The sequence below is a fragment of the Micromesistius poutassou genome, assembly GCF_964030765.1.
Source record: "Micromesistius poutassou genome assembly, chromosome: 4".
NCBI classification, from domain to species: domain Eukaryota; kingdom Metazoa; phylum Chordata; class Actinopteri; order Gadiformes; family Gadidae; genus Micromesistius; species Micromesistius poutassou.
The window spans coordinates 8,964,794-8,976,474 of record NC_140274.1 but is presented as its reverse complement, the minus strand read 5'-3'; the positions used below and the strand labels follow the sequence as shown (position 1 = coordinate 8,976,474).

At 42.0% G+C, this 11,681-nt stretch overlaps 1 protein-coding gene across 2 annotated transcripts; it reads right to left on the bottom strand.

Moving 5' to 3' along the window:
- Window positions 1-61: 61 nt before the first annotated feature.
- On the bottom strand, window positions 62-11,451 carry sh3bgr (SH3 domain binding glutamate-rich protein). 2 transcript variants are annotated; one of them, XM_084466748.1, is made up of 8 exons: window positions 11,310-11,451; window positions 10,529-10,714; window positions 10,141-10,221; window positions 8,043-8,069; window positions 7,933-7,953; window positions 4,698-4,724; window positions 3,166-3,216; window positions 62-1,342 (listed from the first exon to the last, which is right to left on the bottom strand). In XM_084466748.1, exons 1-7 carry the CDS (start codon window positions 11,352-11,354, stop codon window positions 3,205-3,207), a joined length of 399 nt encoding a protein of 132 aa, XP_084322874.1. In that variant the 5' UTR covers window positions 11,355-11,451; the 3' UTR covers window positions 62-1,342; window positions 3,166-3,204. The 2 variants fall into 2 exon arrangements, with proteins under 2 accessions (XP_084322874.1, XP_084322875.1); XM_084466749.1 differs by lacking the exon at window positions 4,698-4,724.
- Between the last annotated feature and the right edge of the window lie 230 nt (window positions 11,452-11,681).

Genomic DNA, 11,681 nt, shown 5'->3' with positions numbered 1-11,681 from the left:
GGTGATGGGAACTTTGGCCCTGCAGCCCGTGCAGTGCAGTAAACACACAGTGAGTCATAGGGGGGGAACAATGTGCTTTTTATTTCCCTTGACTTCCCTGTGTACCCCCCTCCACCTCCCCACAGATGAATGGATGAGGGATGATCAACAACGTGCTCTAATGAAACAGGGAGTAGAGTCAAGTTGTAGATTGTAGTCTAATTCTAGAGAAGAAATAATTAAAATCAAGCTGACAATATTGATAGCTGTTCAGTCCATTGTTTGATGCCCAGTGGAACCACCACTCCACATTCCCAGCAAAAGGCTATAGGGGGCACTTTGAATGAGAGAATTTAGGAATGGACATTTACTCTCTGGAAGTCCATCAAACCCAAAGGACGCAGCCTCTTTACTTCGACTAGCTCCAAGGACAAAACCTTTTTGTGCTGTTCATGTTGCCATCAACTGCTGCCGGCACTGTTCAAACGTAACTATTGTGCATCTATAAATATCTTTCAACAGCGGACCATTTCAAAATGAAAACACAATGAGATTGTGTTGTTTTTGTACCACTTTTTTATTGATGTCATTCTCGTTTGTGTCTGTGGCTGAGTCACTGACTTGTGCTTTACACTGCATGTCCACAAAGTGCAAGTCCTAAAAACAGCAGTATTTCAGTGGAAGAAGCACAGCAGCTCTGGCACAGGAGATAACACACACAGTCAAACAGTGTGTGTGTGTGTGTTGCACTCATGTGGGTGCAAGGGCTTCTTGGATTACATTCATACATCTGGTACAAATAGTTTTCTTTCGCAGTCATCAAGGCACATCATTTAAACAGCTACCCCTGCATGTAATTCTAAGACATTAGTACGGTCATAATAGTGTATTGAAAATGGAGGAAAGTGTGATATTTTCTAATCTGTTATTTGTGGTTCGGAAATTGCTTGCAAGCAATGGTGTGTGTATCAACAGCTATCATTTACTATTTGTGGTATAAAATTACCAATTTGAAACAGTATGTTCAAAAATGTACCAGAAGTGTTTACACACACATCGACTGCCTGTACAATTCACATCGACTGTACAAAACACGACTCCACTGGACGTCATTGTTTACAACGTTCTACCTACACGCAAAATATAAAAATTAGGTCAACATTGCAGTCAAATCGCCAAAAATGGGTAAATATGACGGTGGGCTGGGGGGACTTTCTTGGGCCCCTGTGGAACATGACGTTTCCAGTGAGGTCCAGTGGATGGGGAACAGAGACAGCACCCCCCAGGAGGGTCCTGGCGGGCGGGCGGGCGAGCGGGTGGTCGTGGGGTGGGGCTGGGATTCTGAGAGGGCTTTCAAAATGGGCTGGAACACAAGAAACGGATGAAAGATTAATGAGGTCATCCAACTCAGTCGGGGCACAAACTGACAAAACCCCGCCCCAAACCAAGCGTTAGGCAACCACCCCCAACACTACCCTCGTCATCATCATCATCATCCTCCTCATCTTCATACACCCTGAACCACCACTGTGTGTTGTTACAGCTTCGCCGTAACGAGGCATGACAAGGGCTTATGGGGGGTGAATGCTAGAGGCTAAACGGCCCAAAAATATTGCCATTGCGTAAAAAGCATTCTACCAAGCAGCTCTATCCCCCCGCCCACCCCCCCCCCCCCCAATCCTGGAGGACTGCTGCAGAGAGACGCTCACACGTGACCGACAGAAGAGATCAGCAGAGTCAGGCTTTGAAGATTATGATTATGATTATTATTATCATAATCATGGTGGTGGTGTGCGCCCCTGCCACAAGAGCCTAAAAAGAGCATCCAAAATCTATGAGCTAGGAGATATTTTGGGTTGTTTTGTGGCTCCGGCTCACCCTGCAGGACCCGATAGTGTGTGTGTATATGTGTGCGTGCGAGTGTGTTATTTGCAGACCTTTGCATTGGTAGATTCTGGTATCAAGCACAAACACTGTTTTGTTTATCCTCTTAGTGAACTTTTCTTAGAAAAAAGCCATGTTGAGTGAAGGGGGATATGCGTGCATACCAAGGTGAACAGTCATATAATTACTAGGGCTTACTCAAATACATAATTTAAAACTTTTAATATACTTTAGGTTTTCCAAACAAATATTTGAATATTGGGAGAGGGAACCAAAAAAAAAAAACAATACAGATCTTTCCATGCCTGATTCGGAGACAGTGGAGACCATAGCTGTTGAATCACGTTTTTATGAACTAAGAAGTTGTTCCTTTACATTTCTACGGTGTTGTTTTAATAACAAAAAAAGCTAAAGCCACCTGGACGTCGGTGGCTTTCGGATCCACTCATCGTCAGAGTGCGACTCTGTAGCAGCAGAGCTTCAGTGTTCTGAAGACATACACTCATCACACTCATCACAAGCAATTAGGTGGTTTGAGGACGGCAAAGGTTAGATTCATTGGTACGGCAGGACTAGCACTATTCACCTGGAGTGGATCGGACGGATCGTCATAAAAAGGGAAAAACATCATTACCGGTTCAATTCATGACTATTAAATAACCAACCCGTTATTAGCTAAAAAAAGCCGCTAAATACGTTTATTAAAACCCTTCAAAAAACATTACCCCCTGCTCGCCACAACCTCTTATGTTTCGCGATCCTAGCCATCCAGAGAGAGAGAGCGAGAGGCACACCCCTAATATATATATATATAATCCCTGGGCTATGACTATTTGAAGCCTTCATGTATGTTTTTTTTTTTTAAATGGCTATTCATATTTGGAACCAATTGTTTACTGAATTGAGATTCAAATACCTATCTTAAGAATCCAATTATTCGGGCTGAGCACTTATAATTAACATTAGTATGATTTTACTGGGAAATGTACAACATACATATATACATATACACACATACACAATTCTTTTCTGGATGTTATTGCCCCTGCTTTATAACTAATGCAGAGGTTGTTTAATAATGTTGTAATTAGGTGGCCTTTAATTTGACATTGGGGTCAATGAGGCACATAAAAGCAATTCCTTGCTTGGATGCCGGCTTATCTTTCCAATTAATCTGATTAGGTTACTGCCAAACATTAAAAGGGTTAACCAGCTACTGATTCACATAACGTTCTACCGCCACCAAGTGGTAAAGCGGGGTACTGAGGAAGAGGCTGTAAGTAGACAATCAGTGCAGTTTACCTGTGTAAGCTTGGGTCTCATCCTCCGACGCTCACCAATCTACTCATCCTCCTGTTGGAAAGAGACATACCTGTAAGTGAACCATTTGTCCTGGCAGCACACTGCTCCATCGTTGAAGAATTAGTCTAAAGAGTGTGTATACAATTAGTCATTTACGAAACTTATTAGTATTTGACTAGAAACACGAGGGAAATTGTGGTCCCATTCACTGGGATGTTGTTCAACCAAACGTCTGCAGAGGGGAACATTGGCAAGCTCAAAACACAAAAATCAACACACACATAGTGCTGTGCTAGGAGGCCTTGATGCTCTTCAGTCAGAGTTAGGTCCGGTTGGAGAAAGGTATTGCTTACAGATTGAACAAAGCCTGTATTACTAGAGTATGTTTCTTTAAAGTAAACTCATGAGTGGGAGGTTGGCTGTTGGCTTGCGCAGGGGCTTTTGGGAGGAATGACAAACCAATGTTTGTTTGGATTGTTGTACTACTACCTTTGTTTCATCCACATCTTCCTCCTCCTCCTCCTAAGGTAAATCCATAGCAAAGAAAGAGAAAGAAGGACGGGAAGGTTTCCATGAAGCCACAGAGCCAACGGCAGTGGATCGGAGGATATCAAGTTAAGGGATGAAGTTAAGAAGGCTTCACAAGAACAAATTCTTGTTAATAATTAGAAGCGGGGAAATTCCAATCCGAGCTCGAACTAAAGCTGTTAAAAATGGATTAAATAAATAGATTAAATGGTATTACGGTCCAACACACTTTTAAAGGTCAAGTCTCGTGTGAAATAAGAGAGGTCTACAAGAACAGGGGTCCCTGTGGTCTTTCCATAAAGTGAAGGTGCAAAGCACACTTGCTCAACAGGACCACTGAAGCTGCCACGCATCATCGCTTGTGCAAAGATTGGATCACACATTTCCCCTGGGCTCCAACATGAGCAAAAATAAACACACAAATAGGTTTTTCATTATGCTGCTTTGCCAGGGGGTAGTTCCTTCCTTTACACTCAGTTTGCCATAATACCATCACTCCAATAGATTTAGCTAGAACAAGGATAATCCCAATCTAAGATGTAGAAGGGGAGGCATATCTCCAGTACTGGGAGCAGAAAGTAAAAAAAAAAAACAGGCCCTACTTATTCCCTGTGGGTCAACTTTGGGAAACCATGAAAATATCATATGAAATGTCTTTTAAATGCATTCACAAGATAAAAGCTACCAAACAAAACATCCTGCAGGTGCAGAGAAACAGTCTCTCGATGCATGAGGACACTGACCGAAGGCTCTACACGGAGACCACACTGCATGGATACAATGCAGTGTTATGTTCAATGACAACCTCAAAAATAAACTGGTTAAAGTCCCACATGGAGCATTAGAAACCGTGACAGACAGCTTCCTTTACAAGAGAAGAAAAAAAAGTGAAGGTTCACATAAACCCATGTGCAGTCACATGCATGCGGATGGCCATTTATTTCAATCTCAGAACATCCACACCATGCAAAGTGGAAACAGGGAATCGAACAGCTGAAAAGTACCTCTACGGCTTCCGCCTCATCTTCCTCCTATAGGAAATGGATATTAAGCAAAGCAGGGTTTAAGCATAAAAAAAAAAAGGATATATATCTATAAAGAAATCGATCAAATGTGTTGGTCCATGGAACCACAAAAGGGGAGAAGTGGTAAGTGCAGGAATGACGTTCACTGTAATCACACAGAGTGAACCTGAGGCTTCGGTTCAATCTCCCATGCACCACACAGAGAGCTCCGGATAGAAAAGTAATATGAATGCAGTCCATGCAGCACAAGGGAGAGATATGCAAACTTAAACATCCACTGCCTTCTTGGAAGAAGAAGAAGAAGAAGAAGAAGAAGAAGAAGAAGAAGAAGAAGAAGAAGAAGAAGAAGAAGAATGCGATGTGACTGGCTCATCGTGCTCCTGCAATGAAAGGTGGGGACAGCAAAGGAAATTGAAAAAGGTTGGGGGAGGACGAGAGTATTGAAGGCAATATAGGAGGAGGACGTGTGATGGGAGAAGTGCAGACAGTGATTGGTTGGAGGAAAGGGGTTTATTTTGTCATCTTTTCACACTGCAGTACAGCAGCACAAAAGTGGCCTTTTCCCTCCTGTGTGTTTGTCTTTCACTCAGATAGGGTTTCAGGAGATGGCATCCTGTGAATAGGGACGATACTGAATTACCTCCAGTCTACAGACTACTCCTGTATTGATGTTCATTTCAAGTGATTCAATGACCAGTGTGAAATAAAACTGTGTGTGTGTATACCCGTGTTTGCATACAGGCCCCTTTGTGTGTTGTGTGCGCTTGTGTGACAGAGCGAAGGTGAGGAAAGTTATGGATATATCTTTAGAAAAAATAAATATATAATATAGACGGTATCAATTGCACCATCACTTATTAAATCTATTTTCACCAAGATCAGTCTGGAATGCTATAAGATACCATGGTGTGAGGAGGCCTGTCAAAACTAAATGGTGAAAACTTACGATACAATAGAGCGAACTGAAGGAATGTCAGATAAACAGGGAGAGAGAGAGGAGACAAGAAATCAGTGGTGAAATTGAGGAGTGATCAGATGACAAGACAAGGAGAGAAGAAAAAAAGAAGAAAGCTATACAAGAAAAGTCTCAGAGCAGTTATAGGAAGAAATGTCACATCAATCTACCTCAAGCTGTCGCAGCTCTTCTTCTTCCTAGAGGGGATAACAGAGAGCGGGTTAGAAGGAGAGAGAGCGCGGTGGGGAGGGGACTTTAGACAAGACATGCTATGGAGGGGGACAGGGAGGGTGAGAATGGTAACTATAAGGACGATTTCAGGCTGTCAGGACACAGCAACGAGACTGGGGAATAAATGAGAAACGGGACATTAAACACATGAGAGAGAGCGACAGAGAGGGAGACGGATTACAGAAACCGTCCGGTAAAAATGTGAATACAGAGAAAAGTTAAATAAGAAAGAGAGAAAGAGAGGAAACAATAAATGATGGAAGGAATGGTGGAATGAGACAATGATACAATCTAAAGGATATAAAGTTGATGGAGGACAGCAGTGCACTAAAACTACGACTTTCCAACCTCCCAAACTAATAAAAACATGAAATAATTGCGAATAAGAATGAAAAGGAAAAAAGTCAAGGCGCTTTCCCTGCTCTTTGCCACAACAAACCCACACGACTGGTGACTATAGGGAGAGATAACCGCCGACAAAGTTACCTCTGAATGCAAATCCTGTTCCTCCTGTGGGAAGCAAACCGAGAGGTGGACAAAATGGCAAGAAGTTATTCAAAGCTGTGGTGTGTATCTGTTAAAACAGCATGCAACTAAAAAAGGTGTGGGGCGGTATAGTTATATTTAAACTAATGGAATATTGGCCGTTGGGGTAATAAGTATATATACATTCAGTTTTGGAAATGGGCTGGTGGGAGTTTGGTGTGTTTATAGTTGTTGATCGAATTAGTTTATAACCAACAAAGAAAAAATAAATATATAATATGAATTTGTACATTGTGGGGCTCATATATATTAAAAAATGCATTACGTGAAGTTTGTTCTATTGTCGTCTAAAAACATGTATCATTTCTGTAATGTTTTTGAGGTGTGACACACATGCAAGAGGAAAATTAATAGTTTGTTTGGCCCAAAATGCACCCCACTCCACAGGAGACCTGCAGGATGGGAGAAAAAGAAAAGAGGAAAGAGGAGGTAGACCTAAAAAAAGCTAGTTTTAAGTGGTCATAAAGAGAAAGAGGAAGAGAGATGGTTTTCCAGGCACTGAAATCACACGATGTTTACAAGCAGCTACAACAGAGAGGAATGAAGGTTAATCGTTACAGTTAAACAGAGAATAAGAGTTAAGAGGTGCAGAAAATAACCACACAACAAGGGAGCCGCCTATGGGCCCGGAAAAACAAGAGACCACACTAAAGAAAAGCTACAACTACTATAGTGTTTAACAGCCCATGCTCAGATAAGAGTGTATACCTCAGACACTGGCTGTTCATCTTCTTCCTACAAATTGTTAATGGAATTGGCTTGTTAATTGACTCCCATTGGCTTGGGGGGGAGGGGGTGGGTGATTGTCTACTTGAACATGTTTATTTAAGTAGGATGTAGGTCAAGATAAATCATAATATGGCATTTTGGCATGATGGCATCATGTTCAATACAAAACCATTTTCTAAAGATGAGATAGGGTCAAACTAATTAAAAAGAAAACTGCAAGGCACACAGTATTTGATTGCAATAAGGCCCATAGCTCAATAAAAGCCATACAGACAATTTACTGCATCAGTTAAGATTCAAGCAGCCTACTGGAATAGAACAGAATGGTCCCTCATAGACCAATATGTGACATTATAAAGGCTAAACATTTACTTTGAAAATATCTACCACTTGAAACTGCTGTTGTATATCATCCACTGTCAGTAAACATTTTGCCATTTAGCAGTAACAAGCAGTAAGAATAAAATTAAGTCATTGTTTGTTTAATAAAGTGAGTCACTATAGTCAAACTTTTGTTTTCTCATGTTCCTTTACTCATCAGCCAAAAAAGAGAGGCTTTTCACCAAAATTCACTGACTATGACCCAAAAGCAACATAGCAAGTATATTGCTATCAAATAAATATATTTGAATAGTTTATACAAAACATGCATTTAATGATGTGCCGACCAGGTTTACTACAATGAAACCTATTTAAGGTTTAATAGGCCGTACACATTCAGTTTTGGTCAATAACTGAAACATTAATGTTTACCTTATCTTCGTCAGCTTCTTCCTGCAGAAGACAAGGGGGGGGTCATTATTCAAATATAGTTTAATGTTATATTTAATGGGAATTTATATACAAAACGATGTGAAACTTACCTCTTCATACTCCCCTGCACGAGCCTCCTGGAGAAAGAACAAACGTATGTTCATAACATATACTTTGAGAGTATGACTTTATCAAATTCATTTTATACAATCCTGATTTCAACAGAAAACCTCCCTCTACACATACGATGCATGACCACACGGATTTGACCCACACACACAGGAAGGCCTCGGTGAACCGTCAGGCACATGGAAGTGCACAGTATGCATATTTGTACATACACACCATGACACAAGTACACAACCTCTGGTGAAGGGGACAAGAAGTACAATGGTAGTCACTGCCATGGAAAACAGAATGTAAACAGAGAGAGAGAGAAAGAGAAAGATGGACGACAAACAGGTCAACCCAAAGAAAAAGGTACAGTCAAATGGAATGGAAAGTGGGTAAACGTCCCATGCTACATAAGGGGAAAACTATGTGTGTGTGTGTGTGTGTGTGTGTGTGTGTGTGTGTGTGTGTGTGTGTGTGTGTGTGTGTGTGTGTGTGTGTGTGTGTGTGTGTGTGTGTGTGTGTGTGTGTGTGTGTGTGTGTGTGTGTGTGTGTTCCAGGTACAAACTTGTAACGGTGCGAGGGGGACCACAACAGGAACTGGTAAAGGAGACAAACTCCTGAAATGGGGGACGGGAAAATCGGTGGCATTGACAAGGACAGAGCACAGGCATGGAAGAGAGCCAAGGAGAACAGCACACACAGGAGTAGGAGAGCAATCCAAATATTAAGAGGGTGGCGGATGGGGTCATGTTATATGGAAGGACGGAGGAGGTAGGAGGTGGGGGACCACAGCACAGGATTTAAGGTAGGGGGCATTTACAGTGTCCTCCGATTCTTCCACCGCCTCCTCCTCTTCCTCCTCCCCCTCTGCAGGGGCCTCCTCCTCCCCCACGGCCCGCTCCACCGTCGCCTCCCCTTCCACTTGTTCTATTGTGTCTTGCTCCTCTTCCTCCCCGTTTGCTTTCCCGTTGCGTTCCTCCACAGGAACCTCCTCACTCTGGGTTGAAAATAACATCACAACTTGCCATCAAGGAGGGCGCTGGGGTAACATAAATGGATGTTGGGAGGAGGCGATTTGTGGGAGGGATGAAACAAGATTAAAAGGCTGTAAGGGAATACTTTTTAGTTTGGAATGTTTCAAGGAAAGTTGCTTGCAAGGAAAGCATATGGTGCAATTCAAAATAAATAAACTATCTATAATAAAGATTATAAAAAAAATGAAGAGGGGAAACATTTGGAAAAACAACAAGCAATATATTGACATAAGACATATAAGACATTATATTATGAACTGCTAGGTTTTACATAGTTGAAGTTCAATAGATCAATTCAAATTCAATCATGGATTATCATAATCTATTTATGTATTTAAAAAGGGATATGTTATTCTAAATGAAACTAATGTCACTCATGCATGCAACACAGAGATTAGCTGCATTCCAATCACTGGGAGCAGATTAGCCTATGGGAATTGAAGGATAGATTACAAGACAACCAGAGGAAAAGTGAAGAGATCTAAGGGGTGGATAAAGAAAAAAAGGAGGAATGGAGAACGGACATCAAAAAGGAAGGATGATTAGAAGCAAGGAAGGCATTACTATTGATTCATCAAGGTTCTCCTCTGTACTGGTTTCTTCGACGTGCGTGCCATTCACCTCTACAGCGCTGTTATCCGCATGTAGCGCTTCCTGTGTCAGGGAAATGCTGGGTTAAATCTGTATGCACCATCACGCAGACAAGTCCCAATATACAAGCAGTTGTGAAATCCTTCAGCTTTACCAATACGACCTTACACATTTCATCCATCACCCCATGAAGTGCAAAGTTTGGTATTTATCTAGACTTAATCCAAGTCGGCAGAGGTTGCATTTAACTTGTCTTTATCTTCAACTTAAACACTGTCGTCAATGACCTTAAGGACAGAACATCGGCTGAGCTATTCCGTTACACAAGCATTTACACTAATGCCCTAAGTAGGTAACCAAGAACACACAAAAACGTATTTAAATTATGCAATCCCACTGAGGCCCATGTAAATTGTCTACATTAAATCGACTCAATACATAGGTGCATGGGTGTAACAGGAGTTCCCACCTTGGATCCTGGGGGTGGGGCCAGCCCTAAGAAGGAATAGACCAGGTTGTCCTCCTTGGCATTGAAAAAGGTTTCATAGTCCTGTGTGGAAGGAGAGGACATCCTTTAACCTTCTGTATCTGTAACATAAGGCTCATCTTGCAATACATAGAAATTATATAGCTAATCACTAGATGGCCAGTTTTTGAAAGTGTGTTTTTTAGCAACATAATTTTGCAGCTATGAAGATCATGTGCCAAGAAGATCAAGATAAATGTTTAAACAATTACCACTTGGGTAAGCTTGCTCACTCTGAATTGTTTTTAGACATACACAAGCAAGGGTGTCCCCATTTGGATTGACTTGCAACACAATATATGATGTGCCATCCATTTTAAAAATATCTCACCCCACAGTAGCCCTCTTCGTTAAAAATCTGAGGGGGCAGAGGGATGCCGTTGGAGGGCTTTTTTTCTGAAGGGACGTTCTCCCTCATCCACATGCGGTTGTCTTCATTGCAGGCGATGTCTAGTGGAGTGTACTCCACCTTCAGAGCCTCGAGGAACCCCACCACATCCTGCTGCTTCTTCTTGATCTGGGGGGGGACACAACACAAGTTGTGGTGTCTTGCATACAGGGGAAACGACCATGGCAATAATATAGCTAGACCCTGGAATAAATCATATTTTATTTAGGGTAGGCCAAGGTAAAACAAAAAAACAGAACACACTGTTGTAAATATGTGTAGAACTATTTTGTGTCTGAAAAAGGTAGCGAACCGTGTGTTTACTCCCAGGGACATGACATTATATACCTTTGCTGAGCGACAAGTGAGGAGCCGTGTAACTTAAACCTGTTCAAGCAAGTTTGCAAACTACACAAAGATGTTCCAAAGACTGCTGGTCAATGGTGGAGTCTTTTTTAAGAGGTTGCTCTTATTGGTTTGGTATGTGATCACAGCGAAATAACAAAACACCAGAGTACAAAGTTACTCTAACACAAACAATTTTTGTTCACATACAGCCACCCAGTAAACTGCATAGGCCAATGAGGTTAACGCACGACGAATGGGACTCCTAAAATCTCTGGCTCTCTTTTGAAAGCGATCTGCTTCAGAACCAATTCCACAGTGTGAATAATGCGTAAAGTTTATTTCTTAACACAAGTCAATCGCACAGATACATGCTTACCGCAGTCGATCCGGACGAAGAGGCAAGAAATACTTTGATAACCATTTTTGTTACAATATTAGATGTAGAATGCAACAAGTAGGTTCTTAAAGGAGCAGGCGTCCCCCTCTAATATTAGTTCCCAGGGTGAAGGACTGATCCGTCGCACCGCGGAGGCTATTTTAGTCCTCGGACTCCATCACTGCGGGATTGGTGGGCTGGCTTCCAGGCGGCAGCACAGACCGAGTGATTGGCAACTTCAGCTGTCCGTCGGCACGGAGGCCGTTAAGTTAGTTTGCAGTGACGTGCAAAGTGCATATATGGACAGAAATAGACGCTGACAAGTACCGGAGGCTGACTAAACGTTAACCCAAAGACCTGACGTGTACCTGC